The 27,352-nt window shown below is 32.1% G+C and overlaps 1 protein-coding gene across 2 annotated transcripts; it reads left to right on the forward strand.

Moving 5' to 3' along the window:
• The first annotated feature begins 5,603 nt into the window (after positions 1 to 5,603).
• LOC143066530 (uncharacterized) lies at positions 5,604 to 27,343 on the forward strand. 2 transcript variants are annotated; one of them, XM_076239434.1, is made up of 8 exons: positions 5,604 to 5,720; positions 7,696 to 7,817; positions 8,546 to 8,709; positions 10,081 to 10,189; positions 10,505 to 10,568; positions 12,041 to 12,232; positions 15,285 to 15,418; positions 27,079 to 27,343. In XM_076239434.1, the coding sequence occupies exons 1-8, from the start codon at positions 5,675 to 5,677 to the stop codon at positions 27,307 to 27,309; spliced, it is 1,062 nt and encodes a 353-aa protein (XP_076095549.1). In that variant the 5' UTR covers positions 5,604 to 5,674; the 3' UTR covers positions 27,310 to 27,343. The 2 variants fall into 2 exon arrangements, with proteins under 2 accessions (XP_076095549.1, XP_076095550.1); XM_076239435.1 differs by lacking the exon at positions 27,079 to 27,343 and having other exon boundaries at positions 12,041 to 12,236; positions 15,285 to 15,405.
• Positions 27,344 to 27,352: the final 9 nt, after the last annotated feature.

The following is a 27,352-nucleotide window of genomic DNA, read 5'->3' on the forward strand; positions in this document are numbered from 1 at the left end:
CCAAGTACAGTACAGAATTAATGATGATAAAGACAATAATTCAAGTTCATTCTCTGTTTTGTAAGTAAACATTTTGAAGAAACGGACTTACATATAAGTTCTAAACATGTAAATTAATATTGAAATAAAGGAGAAGTTCAATATCAGACACTTCAATTCAACACTTCTCATGTTCCAAACTCTGAAAACACTTAAATTAAATTGAATGTTGAATATAAGTTACATACAAAGGTCACTGCTCATTTAAAAAGTATTATAACAAAAATACAGAACTCCAGGGAAAATTCAAAACAGAAAGTCCTTAATCAAATGGTTAAATCAAAAGCTGAAACACATAAAATGAATGGAAAACAACTGTTGTACATATAAAGGCAACACTAGTATCCTACTATTCAAAAGTCAAAATTGATTTAGAGAAAAACAAATCTGGTTACAAACTAAAACCGAGGGAAACACATCAACGATAAGATGAAAAAACAACGGAACAACAGAAACATTGAAGTACAACAAAAATCTGACTAAAATAGCTTACATAGCTTCGTTTAAGACTTTTGCAAGATTCTTATTAATTGGCATTAGGTTTTCAATATATATATATATATATATATGTTTTCTGTTCTTCACTACCAATTTTTATAAATTTTACGTACGTGAATAACTCGAATAATTACATCACCTCGTTACGGTCATTGTTCTCCAGATGTTTATGTAGTGATCGATAAGGAGCGTAATATAACGACTGGATTATTCGGGTTGGTACGTGAACAATTTTTTTTAAACAAGACATGAACATACGTATGGTCTTTAAAAAGTATTTGTCCTTTAACACCATTCGGAAACTGTCTCTTTCTCGTATTAAGATGGCAACAATAAACAATATGACAAGCACTTTAAACTCGTTGACTACATTGCAAATGGAGAAATTTCATTCATACATTTTAAATGAAATATGAAATTTTGCATTTGTAATTACATCATTCGAGAGGAGCTGAATAAAGCAAAAGCACATCTTTAATTATGCAAAAAATAAGGTTTCTACATCGAGAGTGTTATCTACATTAGAATTTGTATTTAGACCAACGGCATCTAACTACGGGATATATATTATGGCTTCACTGTGTGGTCCAACTACTCTTTGCTTCATGTTTGTACTTTGAAATGTAAGATCTCCTACACAGTATTTTCAGTACAAAGAATAGTTCAGAGATTATATAATATCTGATTGTATTGTGCATAGTTGTTTTCCTTTTGTTTAACAAGAAGGATCTAGAAGGGAAAAAAACTATTGAATATGCTTACTGAAGATTAAATGTCTTACTGTTGGTGTAATTATCATGATTTTTATTGAATTGGTAAAGTATGCATGACTTTATTTCAAAGTATAAAAACTAGTAGTAGGCAAACCAGTACCTCGAATACCCGAAAATGTAAAAGACGGACTTTGCTTTTAATTGACAGAACCATAGAAATACTAGCGATTCCGGAAATAAAAATTAAAGCTAAGTAGTATTTGATATGCAGAATGTCATACATTTGGAGCTAATTGTAAAATGATAAATGTAATAAAATATAAAATATGTATGTCAAGATGGCATTGCAAAATAAAACATTTAAATTCAATGAAAAAAACTTATTTTCGACCGATATTACATAGTTATCTTTTATCTATCGATAATAAAGTTATTGTCTATGTATAGCCCGAGTCATTTTGCTATAAGTGGACGGCAGAATGTATTTGTGACGGTACAAATATACAACAACAAAAAAACGTCTGAGAAGTATTGTATTTTAATCCAAAATATAGGTTGAGAAATTTGCATTTATTCAATTTAAATTTAGGAAGGATAAAATTGATCCTTTTGCAAATGCCAGGTATGTTGAAAATGGTTGTGCGACATTGTCAAAAATAGAAACTGATTAATATAAGTAAAGGTTGGAAAATATATAGTTAATTTCAATTTTCATCCCCAGCATATCAGATTCCTTTGATTGATGAACATAACTTTTGTAAAAATAACCCTTTTTTTTTAAATGTAGAAAAAAAAAAACTTACTTTAACAAATAGATATAAGAAGATGTGTTATGAGTGCCAATGAAATGCATTAATGCTGAATGAATCAAATCAATTACCCATATAATCCGACTTGATATGCACACTTTAAACTTTCAAAATAAGATATGTATCAAAATTGATATTCATTAATTGATTAAAATGACCTTGTAAAGATTTATCGACCAAGTATCAACAGATTTCATACCGCGGAAACATCTCACAATAGTATTGATGATGACCCTAAAGCTTATGAAGTGTATATTTTAGTTGTTCTGCTTTGCTTAATAACCAAGTAGGACGAGAGCACAAGGAGCATACACCTTCTACTTAAGTCTGCATGATGTGAATTTGCACGTGCGTAACCGACCAATTGAGATATCTTAACGCCACATGATATGAATGTGATTTGTTTTACTGTTGAAAAATAAAAGCTCAAAGTACATATCGCTTCAATTCTGAGAACGGTTTATGTGCTGATATCTTAACATCTATTTTTAAGTTGTTTATATTGTAAAAACAAAATGAACTGAGCCTGTGGTTCATTGTTTGTCGTTGGTTCGTGTCTGTCATATTTGCTTTTCGTAAATTGTTTTGTTATATATTAGGCCGTTAGTTTTCCCAGAATTATTTCATTTTTTGTCGGAACCTATTACAGCCGACTATACGGTATGTGTTTTTGTCATTGTTAAAGGTCGTACAGTTGCCTTTATTTACTTACTTCCACTTTATTTGAACTTAGGAGAATAGTTGTCTCAATAGAAATGAGAAAATAGAAAAAAAGGTATTGCATCACTTCCATTGAAAACAATGTAAAATGACATGATTGTAGAAAGAGTATAATTTGGGTTCTGCTAAATACTTTTGATCCTTTTATTGTTCAAAATTGAAAAATGGTATTAACTTACTTTTCATCTAATATTAATGTTTATACATAGTTATACTTAACAACTGCACTGAAATAGTTTTTCGCACTTTTCTCAAAAAATACAAATTTTGCAGGACTCATTTTTACCAAAACATTGGTTCTGCAACAAATACAGATTTTTATGCATTAAACTCATTCAGAACTTTTGCAGGTGAGTTGATAACACAAATTCAATTTTAAACCATAAACGGATCAAAAGCATTTGGTTAAACCCAAATTATACACATTCAACAATCATGTCATTAAGGTCTTTCCCCTACATGGGAAAGACCTTATTGTTTTTCTAATGTTTTTTTTTCTTTTTCTTTTTTTTTTTTTTTCTTCCAACATTTTTTTGACATGCCCGCCTCTTGTTTCTGTTGAAGTTATTAAGACCAAATATGGACCATCGCTAGATCTCACCAAGATGTATTACCAAATGATCCTGTTAAGGATTTCATCATCCCCTTTGGGAGTTATCTCCCTTTTATTGATTTTTTTCAACATAGCCCTCCCTCGTTGGTTTTAAAGATATGACTTTAATTGGACATAATGTAGATCTCATGATGATGTATTACCATGTGAGGCTGAATAGGATTTCATCATCCCCTATGAGAGTTATATCCCCTCGAAACAATTTCTTTCCTTTGCATTTTTCTCAAAAAGTATAAGAGATAGAATCGATTTGAAAACGGCAACATGTACAAGAACAGATGGCAATATTAATGAAGATGTACAATCATTTTGTTATTAACCCTTATAAGGAGTTATTCCCCTTGAAAAATTGTACATGATTTTAGAAAAATTGTATTTCGAGAACCAGAAGTCGTAGAGACTTGGGACCTTCACCAATAATCTTAAATTCATGTGACCTTTAATATGCAGTCAAGGTCAAAGGTCACTGAGTGCAAAAAAAAATACGCTGCAATTTCAAGCTTACATATTAGGAACACGATAAGACTTTACTGCATACATACATCGTATAAAATGTTCCTCTCGACGAGCTCTACATTTTATATGATAAGTCCAAAAATGTCCGACTGTCTGTTCAAAAGTTACGACGGGATGATTCTTAAAAGTATAGTATTTTGTGTATATCTTTTTAAAGGTAACAGATATCAACCTACTATAAACTGCAAAGATGATCAGTAGTTCAAGACCTTCAATTTGAGGTCAATGTCAGGTCATGATGAAATTTCACCTTGACCTTCACATTATACTATGACCTTGACCTTGTGATATTTTAAAGGTCAAGTGGTCTTAAGTTGAATAGTTATAATCCCATGTCTCTACGACTTCCGGTTCTCAAGTTTGGTATTGCATCATATATTTGATGATTAATTGTGACCTTGGTGAACTTTGAAATTGTCCCAATTCTTTTTCTATAATGTTGTCCTTCAACTGTAGATTATTTATCATTTAACAGATTTGAGATATCTATTATCGTTTTAGAGATAATGCAGTTTGAAGTTTTGCGAGCGGAGGCATGTATTTCTCAATCAACAAGAGCTTACCACTTAAAATGTTTTAGAAATTGAAGAGGTTGACATAGTTATATGTTTGACCAAATACCAAAAACATTCCATGGAAAAAAGCACCAAAAAATCAATTTGAAATTTTTAAGTTTTGCATTGACTTTGTAAGTTTCATAACTTCTATTTATATAGTTGATATTGCATCATTATTTGCACTTTGTCAAATGGGGTCATCTGATATATCAAATTGTAGGTCTTAATAAACTCTACTTAAAAATGAAAATTTTAAACCCCCTTTTCATCCCAGGGGGACGGGTGGGGTCATTTAGTGCAAACATTCATTTTTTTCAGATGGTAAGGTTGTCGCCTATCAAATGAAAGAACATAAAGCGTACATTTCAAATTTCAAATTGACGTCTCCCAAAAATGGGTTGGATGGGGTCATTGAGTGCAAAAAATAAATGTTCTTTTAAGATAGGGTTGTTGTATATCAAGTGAAAGGTCATGATGTGTACATTTGAAACATCAAATTCCCGACCTCCAAAAATAAGTTGGTTAGGGTTATTAAGTGCAAAAATCAAAATTTCTAGAACATGGTGTTGTCGCATATCAAATGAAAGCTCATCTACTCTATGTTACATATATCATAATTCCGATCTCAAAAATGTAGGCGGATGAGGTCATTAAGTGTAAAAGCGAAAAGTTTCAGAAGGTATGCTTGTCGTATATCGAACGAAAGGTCGTACAAAGTACATTACGAAAACAGCACTTTTACAGGAAAGACCTTTCAATTGTTTTACAAACAATTGAGATACTAGTTTTACATTGTTTTCAGTGGAAGTGTTGCAATACTTTTTTCCAGGTATATATATATATAAACAACGACTTTTATGTCAGGAATTACCCACTAATCATCCGATCCCCGTATGACATCTTGAAGAAAATACTTTATCATGATTTCAAGTATATCAAATTTCCCAGAGCAGTTGGTGTAATTTAACAATTTTTTCAATCAGGATTTGTAATGATCATTGAGAGAGGAAGTGATACTACTTCGTTTATCTATTGTAATCGGTCTTTTCCGGAAAATGTATTCTTTTTATACAAAGATGTCAAGTACTTAATCTATATGAATTATGTGAATAAAAGACTTGTTTCATTCTATTCAACCTCATTATTAACATTATTAATACCGTAAGTAAACGGTTGTACTGAGGAAGACACAATAAAAAGAAATAAGAAATGAACGATCAAATTGGAGAAGAGAAGGATTCTTTTTTGGAAAGAGGTAAACATGTAAATGGTAATAATAAAATGTTGAAAATTCAGAAAATAGACAAACAAAACAGTCATTGATTTAGTTTTTAGCTATCAATTATTTTAACTTTGAAATGTTTGACTAATTATTTATTATTGGACATTCAATTAAGAAACCCCAATTAAACAGTAATCCTGTCTTTGAAATAGACAAAAATTGTGAAAACGCGGACAAGGACCAAGGCCACTTGTAAAATTAAAACATTATTAAAATTAATGATAACTGATAAATGCTGTAAAGAATATTTTATTTATATAAAGTCACAGAGTAAGCTAATTTGACGCTGCGCTCATATTGTTACCATGTTGAGGTATTTGACCGTTATGACATATATGCTGCACAAATGATCACAGATATCAATCAAATGTCGTAATAACAATCTTTTATTCTAGAAAAGTATAGGTTTTTTTACGAGTCATGGTTTTTGTTAAACTGTTTATCTGGTATAATTTTTTAGTTGTTGTTAAAATGCTATTAATAAAAAGAGTCATTTCAGACAATTGAATATTTTGAATATGTAACCAAAGTCAAAAATAGTTAACATCGTATGAAAATACCAAATATTATACACTTCCCTCTTGTATTGCAGCAACCGGAAAAAATCCTTTTGAATCTGATCAATCATTTCAAAATTAGGACTTTTTTCGTTATCTATAGCTTAAGCAACGTGTATGGGTTTGGCTATACTTAAGGGATTTTGTTTTATAAGCACTTAAACTTTTGTGTTCTATTGTATTCAAATATGTTGGATTCTATGATTATCATAGAGATATTGGTTGTCTAAAAGCTGATCTGGTGTCGTAAAATTTGTATAGGTAATGGTATTACTAACACAAAGTAGATATCCCTGTAAGTAATTTGTTATTGCCTATGGTATCACCAGTCGGGTAGCAAGTGCTTATGGGCCGGTTTAACAATTATTCTTTTATTGAGTTCTGTTGGCATAAACATTTAAATATTATTTTAAAAACAGGAATATCTCTTAGCTTGGCTCTGATTTCTTTTTGTGTTTTGCTTTTTTTAATATAAAGTAATTCAAGATTTTCATACTAAGTATTATGTTTTGGATCTTTTAATATCTAGGCCTCAATTATCACCTTACATATTTTGATTATCGAAATGGATATCTTGTGTAGTAAAATTAGTATCCCTTTTGTTATAGTATTCTGTAAATTTGTCTTAATACGGTACAACACAACAGATAGTTGGACAGGGGGAAATATTAATACTTTGACGATACAGCATTTCTTTTCAGACTATGTCAAATACTCATTCACAATACTACATTTACAATTTAAGCATAGGAGCTTTCTTCTTATTGCTTATTTTTTCGATACTTTAGATGACACAGGAAACGGATCTATAGTTAATGAAATATTTTTAAAAAGTATAGTTAGAACCCTTTCAACAAAATTGTCTTTATCTTTCAATGTTTACTGCATATTATATGAAAATTGCTGTAAAATAAAAATGTTAAATAGTTAACCTTTGATGGACTTGTATATATCTATATCACTTTTGGTAATATAACTCTTTGCTCATTAATGTATTACGCATCTCACATTTTTCATTAGCTAAGTGTTTATGTATTGACATGGACTTACAACGTATGCTTCTAAAGTTTTTCATTTGTAAATCATAGATTAATAAATAAAAAAAAATAAAAAAATAAGGTTACAACTCATGCCAGGTTTACTTAGATGTTTTCTTCGGAGTTTCGTTTGGTCTTATTGTTCCAGACGAATTCAAAGAATTATGCATCCATGACTATTGTTATTTTGTTGACTAAGCATACCTAATGATAGTCAAAACAGAAATCATTTGCACGTACCATTTTGTTCTTTATTTTTGTCGGTAAATGATCAGTCTCTTTACTTTGACAATATAACGGTCATTCGGTAAAAATCTTTTAAAAAAAGTATTTATGTGTATATTTTTAATTCAGCTAAATACACAGAAAAATATAGTTCGATAGAGAGTGAAAGAAAAAACTGTAGACAGGAGTCTGATCACGAGGAATACCATACTTCGAGTTTAAAGAACAAAACAACTCACTGTCCATTCGAGGTATTACATGAAATACAACATAGTCGAAATGAATAAAAATTGTTCACTTATGCAATTAATTTATATTACAATTTTCTGTTTTATCCCCCGTTAGTTATAATTGTCTCTTTATAAGAACGAACCATCGTTACCTTAGATGAGAAATAACTTGATTTTGTCTGTATTATTTGCTCATATACACCTCTTGATATGTTTAATAAAGTTACGAAAGAAAATGGGGAATATGTCAAAACGACAACAACCCGGACCAAAGTGCAGATAACAGTATTTATCATTCATGATTTTCAAATATGGGTTTGAGAGTTTCTAATAAAGGTTAAACCAGAAAAGCAAATTGGAAGCACAATAATTATGAAGTGCGTTTTTCAATCAGAATTAAAAATCTATTCTTCGAAAACAGATACCTTAAGACCAAATAAGGTAAAAAAAAAGAATTATGCCTTCGTTTTTACGCCTATATTTAACATTTTGAAAGTCAATCTTATTTATGTGCAGAACTTAATTTAGCCAACTATTTATAATTTAACAATATAAAGTGTATTGCAGGAAGTATTCAGTAAATCGTGTTGTTCGAGTTGAAAGTGATCAATATCATTCATTAAATCATTGGATATTATACAATGACTCCGGATTTAAAGTACATGTGCAAGGCTCTTCGCAACTATCCCTCATTTACAAATATATGAGGTTTATATCAGTAAATATTAACTAGTCTAATATATATTTAGGAATACAATCCAGAAATTCAAAACTCAGGAACAGAACAATCACAAGTAAAGACAGTTGAATGGCTACAGGGAAACATAGAAACACGATATATAGAAAATCAAGGTTTCCAACACGTTTTCATGTTTGATTCATCAAACAAAACCTCCTCAACACTGAAACTTAGGTATTTTTTTCAAATAGTAGGCAATTATGTCAGATGTGCATGTTTATTCTGCAAGTAAGTAATTAATCAAGCATCCAATGCTTTATAACAAAAGGTAACATATTCCGTCTCAAAAGTATTAAAACGTTATCGATCCGACTACAGTTAACGAAGGAGACATATCAAGGTGGCACGGTAGTATTTCCTGGCCCATAAGGGATAATGATAGCCTTTTTAGAATTTTCACCACTTTCTTACACTGCAAAAAATTCTACATTCACAGTTAACTGAAGTACTTTTATTTTACTATTCAGAAACGAATTTGAATATGTATCATGACCGTTTACTTTTTTGCTATTTTTAAAAACCTAAGGCCACTAGTACTTTTAGGTCTTTTATGGTGCAGTGGATACAAAATTTAAAAAAATTCTCAAAAATTCATTTTCATCTGTATGTAAAATTATTTCATATTTTTATAGACCTGATTCATCCCTCAGTTTGGGAAAGTATGTTCAGTTGATACTGTATTTTTTGTCCAATCACACTGTTTAGATACATTTACCTAAGTAGGGTACACAAAAAAAGCAACCTAAATTCTGGAATGCAAATACTACAGTGACACCTCAAACGACACACGAAGGAAGGTGTACAACAAAAAAACAGAAAAACACACAGACATGGAATACAAGCAACACGGATGATGTTTGATGATTAAGAGGTAATTCTATCTAGTTGCGTATCAACTATGCATTGGTCCACTTCAATTATTATTACTCGAACAATAGCATGATAGGAAAGAGACTCAAGCATAGTAAACTTATACATTACGAAAGCAATGTACTATTTAGCCATGGCGTTGTCAGTTTATTTTCGATTTATGAGTTTGGTTGTCCCTCTTGTATCTTTCGTCCCTCCTTTGTGATCAGAGACTGAGACTGCGGTCGTTTAAAGCAATATATTTGTGTGAATGACCGCACACTTTTCCGATGTCGATCTTAATCACCCTTTTGCCTAACTGAGCTGGAGCAGTTTTTGTGTTGCTAAACATGCAAGCGAAAAACAAATCAGTGGAAACACTCAAAAATGCCTTAAGATTGGAAATTGTGTTTGTTTCTACTTTGAATTAGACAATAGGTGAACTTTGCTATTAATCCTCGTTTTAAATCTCCATCTTTATCACTTGATACAAACAGGAGATAAAGATAAAATCTAAATCACCAACAACATAGAAAATGTCTCAATGATTTATATATGACTACTCAGAGTATACAGATTTATATACATTGCAATAGACTTGAGTTTTATTAAACGTCAACACCATATTTACATTACAATTGAGTAGACCTCAACACTTATTAATTATCTTTAAAAAGTAAATGATTTCTTTTGCAGAAATTCTGACCAACTTCTTGATATAAACGACGAAGATGTTACATTGATGTCTCATAATGAAGTCTTGGAACTCGTAGAAAAAATACCTTCAAATGGAAATACAACGCTGGTTTGTCTATTTTCTTTTTTAATAATTATATACACGTTGTATGAAAATTAATCTGTGTGTATGTAAATTTGTATCTGATTGCAAATTTGAAGTTTCAGGTATGATTAGCGTTTGAACAATTATGTATACTTGTGTTGTAAATACGCCTAGTTATTTTCCAAAAGATTAACGATGTGAAATTTCAATTAAAAAAATATTTATAAAAACATATATGATCCCCTGTATATACGTAAATTCTTTATCTCCATTATTTCTTAAGATGAATACTTTGAATACATATTATCAGATGCAATTTATATATATATATATAATTAGATCTACTGGAGACGATCATCGAAGTCTGTTACAGATGTGAAGTTTTCTTTATATGAAGTTAAAGGTAAGTTTAAACATAATGGATATTCATTTGAAATTATCAAAAGAAATTACAATACTTATGCACATAATATGTGTTTGTTTTATATGTACCATCAACAGATATTGACAACGTCACAATTTTTTTTCATGCACGAATAAGACATTTATATATAGATTAGATTGAACAGAGAATTACCGACATTCAAGCCTCAAAGTTTTATTCAAACGTTACAAAAATAAATAAAAGAAATCGCATGAACTCACATAGGCGAAACCGGATGTATAGACAGTTAAGTATTTCATGACATGCATTTATCCCCCTTCATGCGGAAATACAGATTTACAAATGTGTATTCTGGTAAAACACACAATCGTTTACTTAAAACCAACCAGTTGTGGTGCAAAGCAATATACATGTTGATTGTGCAGGTTCGATATTGTTTATCTATTCTTAGACTGAATCACTGCTTGTTAAAATTACTCTCTGGAATTACAATCTGAACACAATACAGTGTTTCGTCATTATTCAAGTGATATATTTTGGGGGAATATCTCACGTATGCACTGATACATGTTTACTGCTTACCCTTCCGGAGCACCTGAGATCAACCCCAGTTTTAGAGGGGTTCGTGTTGCTTAGTCTTTAGTTTTCTATGTTGTGTGTTGTGTTCTATTGTTTGTCTGTTTGTCTTTTTTTCTTTTTGAGCGTTGTCGGTTTATTTTTCAATCTATGAGTTTCACTGTCCCTCTGGTCTCGTTCGTCCCTCTGGTATCTTTCGTCCCTCTTTGATACGACGGTTCCAAATCTCTCACTCAACAATGATTTTATGTGATTCGGGTGGTTTAAGCTATTGCATATAGACATTTTGTTTTATATTGCCGGTCATTTTACATGTTTGACTTTCAAAATTCCAGCGTACTAGATGAAAATTACTGCGCGTAAATATCAAAATTGTAAAGGCAAATATCATTGATATGGTCATATTTATAAATTAAATGTAACTGTTAACAAAACTTTTTTTGAGTTTTAGAAAAACTAAGTCTAAGGAATATATTACCTTAGCTGTATTTGACAAAACTTTTAGGAATTTTGGTCCACATTGCTCTTCAACTTCGTACTTTAAGCTTTTTTAAATTTTGGATTCGAGCGTCACTGATGAGTCTTTTGCAGACGAAAATTTATCTGTGATGAGTTTATCCTTATGGAAATTAGCTTATTATATACATTATCTCAACTGTAAACGGAATTTAAATCAAATGAAGCATACGAAAAGAAGGATAAATAAACTCATCATACATACCAGGATTAAAGTTTGTATTTACGCCTGACGCGCGTTTCGTCTACAAAAGACTTACCAGTGACGCTCAAATCAAAAAAAGTTAAAAAGGTCAAGTAAAGTACGAAGTTGAATAGCATAAGTAATGGCAAATCATAACAGCGAGCAATGATTATTAGACTCATTGAATGTATCTTTCATTTTATTTTAATTTCAGAAACCTTTGTGGTACATTTACATCATCATTCTACGAAACCGGACTCGACTACAATTCTTAAGCGCACGGTTGTTTGGAATAAATGCGGGATGCTGAAATTTATGCAGCCCTTGGGAAAACAGAGTAACAGAATCGTTTTTAAAGAACTCGTATCCAAGATACCAAATAAAAAGCCGTGTGATTTTTTTAACAGTAGGTAAATAAAATAATACAGATATGAAATGTGCGCGTCAGTAACATAAGGATTTTCTTTTCACGTATTCATGTGGTTTCTAATAAATGCTTATTCATAGATACATATTAATTAACTGTACGAGTATACACATATGGCCCCAATGGTACGCAACCATTTATGGCATAAAAATACATACATATTCCAGCATGACGACACACTAATTATGTCTAGGACGAATAAAACGAATAAAAAAATCACAGATGGCTTTTAAATATAGTTATATTTGCTGCGGATAAATACTGTTGTGTATGAACTTGTATTTAAAGTAAAAAAAATAAAATAAAAAAATACTGAACACTAATGAAAATTCAAATCGTGAAATACCTTATCAAATGGCAAAACCAAAAGCTCAAACACATCAAAGGAAGGAAAACAACTGTCATATTCTTGACTTTTGTAGTAAATATTGGATTCAATCTGCTTTAATAGCTGGCTTAACTTCTCAGTTGTATTACAATCGCATTAAATTCCATTCTATAGAAAACAATGTGTGAACAAAACAAGCATACATAATAGGTACAAATGTAAATTAAACAGCAATCAATATTTTGTTATAATTCTAATCACTCTAAACACGTTCAACTATGACAACAACTAAAACAAAATAGACATTCTATAGACAAAGCACATAAGCTCATGAGTTGGGAAATGCATATTACATGTGCAGGTGAATTTGGTATATTCTTGCTAAGGTGGAAAAATTGGTAATTTCAAAATCAAAATCAAAATCGTCTTGGTTGTCATAGTTTGTAGTAATGAGATGACCGCATATGTCAAATTCTAGGCATAATTCTAAAATGAAGCGGAGCAAGCCATTTATGTTTCTTTAATTTCCAGTAATGACTTGGCCAGCGGGGCTGTAAATATAAGGCGAGTGGAAACAGTCACGTCAGAGAGGTTTTTTTTTCGGTATTATTATTCTAATTGTTCTAAATCAGGGTAGTGGTCCCTCAATGCTTGCTTATTGTTTAAAACTTCCGGTGAATGGTTTTATGTGTATTTTGCCGTATTTAAGAGGTAATGACTGATTAATATTTGTATTGCATGTTCCTTTATTGGTTTTAAGTTAGTCCTGATGTCTACATGTCTTTTGTTTAATTCAATAACTGGGTTGATTTTTAAAAACAGATTACCCCCATCAACTTTTATGTTATGCATTAATTCATATAATTGCAATAAATGTTAAAAAAAAAGTAGTTACTTTAGGATAAAAATTAGCTGTTTTTTTTTAATTCTGACGACAATATCAGTTCATTGCTGTCGGTCGAAGAGATAGGAGACTGACATTGTAATTACTCGTTGATTTACCGTTGTGGAATATCTATGTCACATATCACCATGAATTGTTAAATTTTTTGTCGCATCAATCTTGTCCTTTTTAGCTCACCTGGCCCAAAGGGCCAAGTGAGCTTTTCTCATCATTTGGCGTCCGTCGTCGTCCGTCGTCGTCGTCGTCCGTCGTCGTTAACTTTTACAAAAATCTTCTCCTCTAAAATTACTAGGCCAAATTTAACCAAACTTGGCCACAATCATCATTGGGGTATCTAGTTTAAAACATGTGTCCGGTGACCCGGTCAGCCAACCAAGATGGACGCCATGGCTAACAATAAAACATAGGGGTAAAATGCAGTTTTTGGCTTATAACTCAAAAACCAAAGCATTAAGAGCAAATCTGACATGGGTAAAATTATTTCTCAGGTCAAGATCTATCTGCCCTGAAATTTTCAGATAAATCGGAAAACCCGTTGTTAGGTTGCTGCCCCTGAATTAGTAATTTTAATGAAATTTTGCTGTTTTTTGGTTATTATCTTGAATATTATTATAGATAGAGATAAACTGTAAACAGCAATAATGTTCACCAAAGTAAGATTTACAAATAAGTCAACATGACCAAAAAGGTCAGTTGACCCCTTTAGGAGTTATTGCCCTTTATAGTCAATTTTTAACCATTTTTCGTAAATCTTAGTAATCTTTTAGAAAAATCTTCTTCTCTGAAACTACTGGGTCGAATTAAACCAAACTTTTCCATAATCATCATTGGGGTATTTAGTTTAAAAATGTGTTCGGTAACTCGGCCAACCAACCAAGATGGCCGCCATGGCTAAAAATAGAACATAGGGGTAAAATGCAGTTTTTGGCTTATAACTCAAAAACCAAAGCATTTAGAGTAAATCTGACAGGGAGTGAAATTGTATATCAGGTGAAGATCTATCTGCCCTGGAATTTTCAGATGAATCGGATAACCAATTGTTAGGTTGCTGCCCCTGAATTGGTAACTTTAAGGAAATTTTGCTTTTTTTGGTTATTACCTTGAATACTATAATAGATAGAGATAAACTGTAAACAGTAATAATGTACAGCAAAGTAAGACCTAAAAATAAGTCAACATGACCAAAATGTTCAATTGACCCCCTAAGTCATAGTCAATTTTTAACAATTTTCATAAAATTTGTAGATTTTCACTAACATTTTCCACTGAAACTACTGGGCCAAGTTCATTATAGATAGAGATAATTGTAAGCAGCAAGAATGTTAAGTAAAGTAAGATCTAAAAACACATCACCATCACCAAAACACAATTTTGTCATGAATCCATCTGTGTCCCTTGTTAACCAAAGTGAGCGACATAGGCTCTTTAGAGCCTCTAGTTATTGTGACAACGCCACCAGTAGGAAATGAACACTTATGTCAACTTCCTACTTCTTTTGGTGACATTCAATTTGAAGTTTGACCTCTTTATGTTTAGTGTCTTGTTTACTCTTTTATTTCGTCGGTATTTTTTTTTCTTCTTTAAATCATGGAGTTCAATGTTGTTTACTAACCCCAAACGCATTTGTTCTCTTTTGTGTTTGTAATTAAAACACACGAAATCTAAAATCTGCACCAACTGTAAATAATTCAAACTGACATATCTTATATTAAATAGATCTATGTCAACATTCATTTTAAATCATGTTTTTTTATGTCCTGAAATCGCAATGGCGAATATCTTTTTTTCAATTATTCTAGGTCATTTTCTGGAGGAAAGAATACTTGAAGAAAAGGGAACGTCTCCTTATAGACGGCGCTATTCAACAACTTCTCAAAACGGAGAAAAAAAATATCTACACGTTACAGATGCCGGCGACCTTATCCTTGTGCATGTAATTATACATTAGTGTAACTAATCCTTAAATTAAGCTTTTCATTATATATAGTACCGATTTATGTTCCAATTATTAATGATATGTATCAGGTGCTATTTTTCTGGTTTGAAGACAATTTGGTTTCGTTTCACGCTGAATAAAAAATATACTAGTAATAATATTCGTGATATGGTCCGTACACGTAACACTTATAACAAATTCCTCCATCTTTTCGACGTTGAAGTATCTTAATTATTTACCAAATAAGATGACATACTATAGACACCTTGAGCAGCGCAAGTTGATAATTGGTATATGTTTGCCTCTCAGCAATCAATAATAGTAGTTTGAAGCCTTAATTTTGATATAATTTTTTCTCAAATTCTTCGTCAATTTATGCCTAACATTCTGCACCCATTATATAAAATAAAAATTTATCAACGTGTGGTTCGTTTGATCTCAATTCTTCATAGGTTAAAATCCGAATAAGACGTTGAATTTTTATTGTTTTCCTCAAAATTTCCTATTATGACGGCATGAAAAAGGCGACCATGCCTGATGCCGTCACATAGAAAGAACACATCTTTTGCAGATCATTCGAAAATAAGGAATAAATTTGCCTGCATATTGTTAGAAAATCATTAGAGAAACAGATTCCACAACCAAATCTCGTGTACTACGATACTTATCCACTCTCGACAGTTATTTTTTTAATTTTGAAAAATCTCGGACAGCCTCGCGTTTTAAATTTGAAAATTTAAATGTCTCGAATGGATAAATGTCGTATCAAACTCGATGAAGTGGTAGAGTCTGTATATATATAAAAAAAATTGTTATAATAAAACACCCATGACACCACGCATCCCATATTGCAAGATAGGACCCGACACTACTAATTTCGTGTTTCGGCAGTTAAGCTCGGGATGGTCATTTTAAGATGCATTATTTGAATATAATCAAATATGAAAATTATTTATGTTTATATTTGTATATCTATTTTTTAATTCTTCTTCTATAGATCTAGTAATTAAATTATGACAGATCTGCCATCATCAGGGGTCCAACTGTCAATTTTATGTTAAAGTCTTTAACTTTGATCAACTAAGGATATCTCCAATACTTTTATATTTGCTATACGCAACTATTGGTGCTGTATTGAATATTTGTACACAGTCTTCGTCGAACTGTAACAAATGCCAGTGTTTCATTATACGTTTCTTTATTTTACGTATATATGGATTATATTTAGTAATTAAAACTAACGGCATACTTTGTCTTAGATTTTTTTTTTTTTTTTTTTTTTGTAATAAATCAGTATGGTCAATTGATAAAGCATCAGTAATACTATCATCTATGTCAACGTTATCATAACCCCTATCTAATAATTTCACTTTGAAATTAGTTAGATTGTTTATTAATTTGTTATGGTCACTTATATTTCTAATTTGCCGTATTGCTTCATCTTTAATAAATCCTTTGAATACATGCTGTGAGTGACAGCTATTTATGTGCAGAAACAGATAAGAATTTGTTTCTTTACAATGTATTTCGAGGTCAAGGATGCCATATGTTGTAAATCTTTGACCTTTAATTACATCAACATCCAAGAACGACATTTTATCGTTTTTGATTTCATAGGTGAACTTTAATAAGGGGTTATAATCATTTGCTAGACGAAAAAAATCTATAATTTCATCTGATGTTCCATCATATATTATGAATCCATCGTCTCTATAGGGAAAACGGTAGTATTTAATTTCCCCAGCATTAGGTTGGCCTTTTGTGTACCTGTTCCGGACCATATGCGTATTTGGACCATACGCGTATGGTCATGACCATATGGGTACATACTCATATGGTCCGACCATACGCGTATGGTCGGGGTAATTAAGAGGTACATTTATGATTACCTCTTTATATAACCCTTCTAGTTGTCATGTCATTAAAAAAACACTACCAAAGGTCATTCTTTCATTGAAAATTAGTAATAAGCAGTTTCACACAGTAAATTTCATCACTAGTCAAAACTATAGTAAACACATTTTTTTCATTACCGATATGTTATTACGAGTGAATGGCAAAATGTCGACCTGGGAAGATAACTTCCAAAAATATCTTAATGATTTGTTACACAAGAAGTCAACTGTTTTACTATAACCTGACCTAAAGGTCGACAGGATAAAGAGTCTAATAAATTGCTTACTTTTGAAAATTAATATAATTAGCATTAGCAGTGCAATATTCATAATTTTATATACTTATACGTGTTTTGTTTAAAAAAAAAATGAATGACGTCACCGGCAAGGACAGTTGTTTATTTTTTAAAAGTTGTCTGGTGATATGATGTACTTCAGTCATGTTACGATATTGGAGATCTAGAGCTTTTTCACCGAAGACACATCGGAATGACTCAGGATCTAACTTTGGCATCAATATTTAATGTTTTTGAATTGTAAATAATACAATTGCATGTAGCAATCATTGTTATTTTATAAAGTTTTCTCATGCATATTATTGAAAAATATACCTATATGGTCCAAATACTCATATGGTCCGGCCCGTTTATAACCAAACGAGTATATACTCATATGGTCCGACCATATGAGTATACGCATATGGTCATGACCATACGCGTATGGTCCAAATACTCATATGGTTCGGAACATACTCAAGGCAGGTGAAGGAAGTCAAATTAGGAGCGCTGTGATTGGATGTAAGGATACAATACATTTTTTATGAATAACTGCAGTGTGTATATTTACAAAAATGAATATAAATTTTGAAACCTATTGAAATATTTTCTAGAGAATTATTCGAAAAGACTTGCAAAATTTCATAAATTTATTGCAAAATGACGGTCGGCAGGGATAACATAAAGAAGCTCCGTTGGAAGTTGGTCATGATACTATTTGGCTTTAATTTTCAAAACACAATAATAAAGTACTAACACAACATATAGCTGTTTTATCCAGGTTTTTATCTTAAAAAGTGGTAAATTTAGAAAATGTTAATATTGTCGCCTATGGCAGAATAAATAGTACCGTTTCCCTATATCTGCCATGATAGAATATTTTGTCTTTATATTGATACGCAGAAATAATTTGATTCATTATTTCAAACATAAGTAATTCACAGATTTCCGGTGAAGGAACTGCACCAATTGCCGTACCTATTATTTGTTTGTAAATTTTCCCATCAAAATCAAATACATTGTTTTCTAAAGTAATTCTCAACAAATGTATTAATACATTGACTGGCGGAGTATTGATTTGTCAAAACTGAAAAGGTTGACATACCTAGTAAAGCAAAATAAAGAGATATGAAAGATATCTGAGGGCTATTAGAAACATGTCTACACCAAGTACCGAGAAACCGGAAACTGACGAAAATACTATATCTAAAATACAGAATAAACTACGAGATTTAAGAGGTTTCCTGGGACCATCCCATCGAGGAAGAGGCCGACGTCGTTTTAATCGTAGAAGGGGGAGGAGAGGAAGAAGATTTCCATCCGTTTAAGTATCAAATAGTATCGAAAAATTTGAAATGACTATGTACATAACTCATAACTTTTATCGGAATATATATGATTTAACTGAACTGTGTAACATCAGATAAGTCATTGGAAGATGATAAAACATTTTAGGTGTCATACCACCAATTACTCCCTCAAATTTAGAACGTAGGCCTACTCGGACAAAAAATAGTGCATTTGATGTCATTGTTTATTTAAACTAACCAACAAACTTTTGGTGAAAGAGAAATATATTAAGACCATTTTGAGCTAAAATTTACTTGTTTATGAGTTTGCATTCAAAATTGAGGATTAATGCACTCCATAGTATATTAATTTAATATTTCCAGAAAACCAGGGTTATTTTTAGTCGGTACCTCTATTCGGAAGACCTTTTCTTTTTCATATGATTTTAATATAACATCTGTTGAAAATTGGCATGTAGAACTGAAAGCTGATACATGTACGATTCAGGATATACCTGGTTTCTATGAAGTTAAACTTAAGGTAAAATATTTAGAAAGCTGTGAAAATTGTAAAATTTGGTTGAACAGATCTAGATAGGGACTTTTAATTGGTGGTATGACCCTTAAGGTTGCACTTTGTAAATACAGCTGTTTTTCAAAACACGCCTCTTTTGGGGAGTAATTGAATATTCATAGAAAATTAATTTTGTTTACATACTGGTTCCCAGTTATGCTCTCTGTGTTCCATATCGCAGAGACATGCAGAACTTGGGAATGTTACCAGTAAATAAACAAGTGCATATTGTTTACATTGAAATCTGTGGTAACCTTTCATTCGAGGTAGGGGTAGTTAAGAAAATTAGTGTAAGTTCAAACTCTGAGAAATTCAGGTCATATAAACGTTGAAAATATGCCGCACAGCCCTATATTTTGACCTTTGAAAAAAATTGTGGTGCATATGAACTTTCAATTCTAGGATAAGATTTTTTTCAAAACTTCATAGTAAAAGTGGTACAGTTTTAGCCGTAAAAGGAGTTCCTATGGGAAATTGCATTGTCAATATTTACAGAAATGCAACCTTAACGTGTGCCTTTACACTTCGTTAGTGATGTTTTTTGACAAACAGCTGTAAAGTGTGTAAATAAAAGTGTAATATCTTATCAGTTCTTGAGTTACGCTTAATTTATAGATAATTGATAGAGCAGAACACAGGAGGTTAGTTTATCAATGAACCCAATGCAATTATGATGATAAACAAATGTTTACAAATATATCTGTATTTAAAGTTGAGAAATAAAACCATCAGAGATATTTTTTTTATATTTTGTTTACGATAAGTGGTCATAATGAATACATTAATTATAATTAATGCAACGGTTATTATCGGCAAAGGCAATAGTGCATTGATAATCTGTCAAAATAGATATTAAATTTAAAAATATATTTACCGAAAGGTAAAAGGGTTGATTAATTATGTCAATTTCATGTTTAAGTTGAAATACATACATAATACAGGGAAAGTAAATGTAACCAGATGCTCCGTAGGGCTCAGCTTTATACGACCGCAGAGGTTGAACCCTGAACGGTTGGGGCAAGTATGGACACAACATTCAAGCTGGATTCAGCTCTAAATTTGGATTTTGATTAAATAGTTGACACAGCATAGGTTTCTGACACAGAATGAATGTGGTCTAATAAACTTCAAATTTGTTTTTTGCCTTTGAGCAATTCAGTATGCTGTTGAATATAAACCCTCTCAAAAAAATGTTTAAAGAAATTTTCTTTTTATTTATGAAATCTGAAATGAGAAAAATTGAACATACATGCCCCATGCAGAATATAACATGGTGTCAGATGAAAAAAACGAATTGATTAACTACCAAGATGGATCAACTGAAACCACCCATAGCCTTAAGTATAGAGGAAAATGTTTCCAAGAATTGGAGAAAATGGAAACAAAAATTCCAGTTTTACTTAGACGCTACCGAGTTAAACGAAAAAGCAGAAAAGTTACAATGTTCGCTGTTACTTCATTGTATTGGAGAAGATGCTGTGGAAGTATTCAACACATTTAATTTCGTAGACGAGGAAAAGGACAAAATTGCACCATTGCTATTGAAATTTGAGCAATTTTGCAATCCGATAAAGAACCAGACATACGAACGTTACAAATTCCACACGTGTTCACAAAGTGAAGGAGAAAACATAGACCACTATGCCACAGAGCTAAAAAACAAACAGAGCCAAAACGTGTGAATTTGGACAGTGATGCGACAGTTTTGTAAGAGACAGGATAGTATGTGGTATACTAAGTGACAATGATCGCGAAAGATTACTAAGAATTCCAGACTTGACACTCGCAAAGTCAATAGATATATGCCGCGCATCGGAAGTTTCAAAACAACAATTAAAATCTATAACAGAAGATGAAAAAACAGTACACGCAATGAGGAAAGACTACAAATCAGGACACAAACCAAAAGTGAAACATCAATACAAAGATTATAGAAAAGACAACCCAAAAGGCCAGAAATACGATTGCAAGAAATGCGGAATGCAACATCTACCTAGAAGTTGTCCAGCTTACGGAAAAACGTGTAACCAGTGCAAAAAGCCGAATTATTTTAAGAAAATGTGCAAAAACAGAAGAATACATGCTATTGAAGAAGAAAGCGACAGCGAAGACGAATCATACATTGGATGTATCGAAAATCAGAAAAAAAGTGAAAAGTCTTGGATGGTTAATTTGAATTTGAATGGAAAAAATCAGAAGTTCAAATTGGATACGGGTGCGCAAGCAAAACTTGGTAATTCCGTACATAGTATTGAAATTAGTGAAAGGAGATACCAAAATTATTCCAAGCAAAACAAGGTTAGACACATATTCAGGTGAAAAATGGATGTGCTAGGAAAATGATACATAAATGTATCTCATAAAGATAAAATTGAAAGAATGGAATTCGCAGTTGTTAATTTCAATGCTCAATGTATCTTATGATTAAGTGCTTGTGAATAATTAAATCTAACTAATAGAGTTATGGCAGTTGAGAAAAGTACTGAATCTATTTTGAAAGGAAATAGTGATCTATTTGATGGAATAGGTGAATTAGATGGATATCATCATATTGAATTTGATAAATTAATCAATCCTGTTATTCACCCACTACGTAGAGTACCGATTGCTTTGCAGGAAAGATTAAAATGAGAAATAGAGAGTATGGAAAAATTAGGCATTGTGGAAAAAGTGGAACAACCTACTAAATGTGTTAGTTCAATAGTAATTGTAGAAAAGGCAGATGGTAAATTGGGGATATGTTTGGATCCTAAAGATCTTAATCGGGCAATAAAGAGAGAACATTTCATATTGCCGAGACAGGAAGAAATAACCGCTAAGTTAGCAGGAGCAAAATATTTTAGTAAGCTTGATGCTTCCAGTGGATTTTGGAACATCAAATTAGACGAGGAAAGTTCTAACTTATGTGCATTCAATACACTATTCGGAAGATTTAAGTTCTTAAGATTACCGTTTGGAATCAAATCTGCTAGCGAAGTGTTCCACAAAGCCGTATGCAAAATCCTTCATGGATTAAATGGTGTCGAATCATTTATCGATGATATATTAGTGTGGGGATGTACAAAAGAAGAGCACGACAAGAGATTAAAAGAGGTTCTAGAACGAATCCGTACCGCAAATTTGAAGTTAAGGCGTGATAAATGTGAAATTGGAATTGCTGAAGTGACATACTTCGGTCACAGGTATACACGAGAAGGATTGAAAATCGACGACAACAAAGTGAAAGCGATAACCGAAATGAAATCACCGACAACCAAAAAAGAACTTGAACGATTTCTTGGAGTGGTGACGTATATAGCCAAATTCTTACCAAATTTCTCATCAAACACAGCAGTATTGAGGGATTTACTGAAAAAGGATGTACCGTTTCAATGGGACGATAATCATGATAAAACATTCAAAGATCTGAAAACATTGATCACAAACTCTCCAGTGTTAAGATATTTCAACAGTACAAAGCCAGTGAAGTTATCCGTAGATGCATCACAAAATGGACTAGGTGCTGTACTATTACAGAAAGAGTTGCCAATCGAATATGCATCGAGGGTATTGACTACATCGCAGAAAAATTGGGCACAAATAGAAAAAGAGCTATACGCCATCGTATTCGGGTATGAAAGATTTCATCAGTATGTATACGGAAGGAAAATTGAGGTAGAAACAGACCATAAACCTCTAGAAGCAATATTCAAAAAGTCACCAGTAAACGCGCCTCCCAGAATACAAAAACTTATGCTACGACTTCAGAAGTATGACATTAATGTAGTGTACAAACCAGGAAAATTGATGTACATATCAGACACTTTGTCAAGAGCTTACCTTAATGAGTTCGACAACTCATGTGACAAGGACATAGATGCTCAAGTGCATTTATTGGTAAAACATGTGTCCGTATCAGAGTCGAAAATGAATGAATACAGACGTACATACATGCCCCATGCAGAATATAACCATTGCATCATACTAGTTGACCAGTTCGCAATGCCTCGTTAATTATTTCTAAATGAATTTTATGAATGTTTGGAAGACTGAGGTACATGTGTCCATGTTTTGAATCATTATTATTCTTTAAAAATTATACGTATGGATAGCTATTTCGTTTTTTTCTATATAGATTTTCAACTATATATTTTATTGTCATATAGCATATAAGTGAGTAAGCAATCAGTATAAAGTTCTTTATTGCCATGTTTTAAATATATTGAATATCCCGTATGGAGGTGCTCTTAATTGCAGGATGCTAATACAGATAAGAAGAAAAAATGTTCCGAATGAACCAAAAGAAAGTTTCCGAATATTCCTCCATAGACCATATTTCTAACTAATAAATAACCCTCAAGGGTTCACGCAAAAACAATTGAAAAAGCATGTGAATATGTTAAAATATTCACCACTGAAAAAATAAAAGACGATAATCTCACTACGCTGGAAAGATAGCAATTTCTTCCCTGAAACGAAACAAAAAATAGTTATTCGAAAAGCAGATAAAAATAACACCACAGTGATCTGGGATAAAACAGAATATATAAATTAAGGTCTGAGGCAATTGAGTAGTGCTACTCACTTCATGGAAATTGCAAAATTAAACGTATTAGAGACCAACCAGAAAATCAATACTATTATCTTTGAAATGCATAGAAAAGGGGTCATGGATGAAATCACGTTTAAATATCTTTCTGCTAAGCGAGATTTCAAACCAGGAAGGTTGTATCTTCTGCCTAAATTGCACAAACTTGATCCTGAGCTTATAGAAAGGGTTCAGCAGAATCTTACGCTGTATAAAAATGTCAGGATTCAAGGAAGGCCTATTGTTTCATTATCGGGTACTGTTTTAGAGAGAATATGGAAGTATTTGGATAAATTCATGCTTCCAGCAGTAGTTAAACAAGAAACACATTTAAGAGACTCATTACATTTTATAAATATTATTGAGAAATTGCAGATAAAACCTGACGCCTACTTAGGCCGTGTTCACATTGACCTAAACTCGGTGTTGTGTAAGTGTAACTCACACGTAAACTAAACAAAATTACGTTCCCATTGATAAAATTCAATGTTTACATGTAGTGTAAACCATGTTTTGTCTACATGCAGTCGATACTCGATGTAGGCCTTGTGTAGATTAAGTGTCCACAAAACTAGGCATTTAAAACATTAGTTTCACCGTGCATATTTAAGGAAGAAACAATTTTTGAATAAAATTGATATTTATAACAATTATTTATAAAGTTCTTTACAGAAATATTTCAAGACTCAAAGTAGCATCATTACCGAACACATAATTCATTTGAAAATTAAGGTCTTTCCGAATCAACTTGACTTGCACAAAAATATTTGCCACTGGTCTTTACTCAAACAACGATTCACTCATAAATGCAGTACTTAAAAAGTGTGAGGTAAATGTATTGTTTGTCTAGTACATGTATCTCGGATCCGTTAAATTACCCTTAAAACTAGAAAAAAAAACATTACCCCCTCCCTTTGCCAAATACTCCTTGGAGAAGAAATACCATTTGAAACAAACAGAAAAGATATGAATATAGCGATCCCTAATATATCATTCCTTCTTCTCCTTCAATCTCTGTACCGATGTAATGCATTGGCTTTATGAGGATAAAAATATATATTCTTCGCCTGTAAGCACGCTGCTGCAGCCTACGTTTTCTAATGCTTAATCGAGACATCTTTATGTTTATTATTTTTAAACTACTGCAAATCATCAAAATGGCTTTCATAAAGAAGCAACCACTTAACTTAAAAAGGGGGGGGGGGGGGGTATTTTGTTAATTTATCTGAGCCAGATATTTTTCCGCGCAAACGTTTTATTCTGGTTTTTTTATTCCCCCCCCCCCCCCCCCGATTTGAAGTCAAATGGTCGTTCCCTTACTGGTAGAAAAGTTGTCCGAAAACTCTTTGCATTCGGTTCTACGTAATGAACATTTAAATGACATAGAGTTTACAAGTGTGAACAAATCTTATGTACAGGTAATTAAACAAGGTGTATAGATGTGAACAAATTTAATGTGAAACCAATGTCTAGTACATTAAACTAATTGTAAACAAGTTTACTGTACATGGCGTTTGGTGTGAACACGGCTTTAGTCAGTTTTGACATAAAAGAAATGTACAACAATATGTCCCACATAGAAATGATTGACGCAGTCAAGCATGCTTGGCCTACGATAATTAAATGTAAACATACGATACTATTGCCTCCGCTGCGATATATATTGGAACTTCTAAAGATAGTTCTTGAAAATAATGAATTTATGTTCAATGGTAAATTTTATAAAACTTCAACTGGAGTTCCAATGGGAAATAGTTTATCCCCTGAAATTACGGATCTGAGATTTAATGAAGTCTTAAATAGTATTTTAAGGACTTTCCAACATAAACAGAAAATATCAAGCCTCTATAGATTTAGGGACGATGGCTTTTTTATTTACAATGAAGGTACAGATGATGAAATAACACAATTTTTTGAACATGCTAACAGACAACATGCACTTCTAAAATTTACAAACGAGAAATCACAAACTAAAATGCAGTTTTTAGATGTGTTGGTATTCAAAGGCCTTAAGATTTAGAGAAACAGGAATCTTAGACCTCACGACATTCCGAAAAAAGACTGAAAATTATCAGTACTTAGAAAGGTCCTCATGCCACCCATCCTCTACTTTCAGGGGCATAATTAAAGGAGAAATGCTTCGCTTTAAAAGATGTACGAACGATCCAGTAGATTTGCAAACACAATATGCGTTATTTTCTGAGCGCCTTATTAAAAGGGGATATCCAAAAAATGAAATTAAAACCGTTATGCAGGTAGTGACTGCAAAACAAAGAAAAGACACATTAATGGTAAAGCCCAAATCTGTATTACAGTCGCCTCTCTTGGTATTCTCCACAGTGTTTTCAAGACAGAAATGATACATAAAGAACAATATCTTAAAACACTGGGATAAATTAAAGGATGACGAAGAGGCAAAACTTTCATTTGATAAAAGACCTCTGTTTACTTTTCGTAGGCATAAAAACTTGAAAGACACAGTAACATCAGCAACTCTGGGTTAAATGATATGTTACAGATTATGAAAATAAATTCTATACTTTGTTCGTTAAATTGATAAACAAGGTTAAGTAGATAAAGAGTATAGAAAAATATTAGCCAGACAGATCATGAGGTGTCGAGCCCCTAATAAAAGTTACAGTATTTTTATAATAAGTGTCACTGTGCAATGGCTTGGGCTCCCGACGATGGACATGGCCATGGTCAATTACTTAATTCTAAACACCTTATGAACTATGGAGTTGGAGTGCTGGGATAGGCTTTGACAACGATTTATTGAAATATATAACAGACTTATGTCTATTGAATATAAGAAGGGCGTATTTTCATAGATTAGATGACCTTTTTTCAGGATTTAGCCCCCTTCCTTTATAGAGCGGCGTCCTGTATGATTAATCAAGTTTTTTTTAACGGTTCCACTACAAATTGTTTTTTTTTCAAAATCCTTGATCCGCATCTGATAAAGGAAGTAAAAATAAACAGATTCTTAGATAGTCAAACAATTAAAACATCATTCAGACATTCAATGAAATTATTATATACATAATATCTTTTCAGAAATCAGGCAAATTATCAAACTTCGAATTCAAACTTCGACAACCTCAATTACCTGCATTTTGTGTTTTGAATGAGATACCAACAGATCGTTGTATGAAACTGGAAGGAGACGAAGGTAAATTTGTATGTGTAAACTACAAATCAGATATTGACAGAATTGGGGATGACTTTAGATTTGATTTACAGAGATGTAATCACAAACGTATCCATAACTGTTGTGCGATTATCTGAAATTGTATATACACAATTACACATTATGATATACTAGTATATA

This window comes from Mytilus galloprovincialis, chromosome 3, assembly GCF_965363235.1.
Source record: "Mytilus galloprovincialis chromosome 3, xbMytGall1.hap1.1, whole genome shotgun sequence".
NCBI classification, from domain to species: Eukaryota; Metazoa; Mollusca; class Bivalvia; order Mytilida; family Mytilidae; genus Mytilus; species Mytilus galloprovincialis.

Bases quoted from the DNA above. Each gene is read 5' to 3' on its own strand.
- LOC143066530 (XM_076239434.1), top strand. From the start codon at position 5,675: ATGAACGATCAAATTGGAGAAGAGAAGGATTCTTTTTTGGAAAGAG. The intron at 8,710-10,080 runs GTATTTTTTTCA...TTTCTTTTGCAG, and splicing joins TCCTCAACACTGAAACTTAG to AAATTCTGACCAACTTCTTG. The intron at 15,419-27,078 runs GTAATTATACAT...ATATCTTTTCAG, and splicing joins GCGACCTTATCCTTGTGCAT to AAATCAGGCAAATTATCAAA.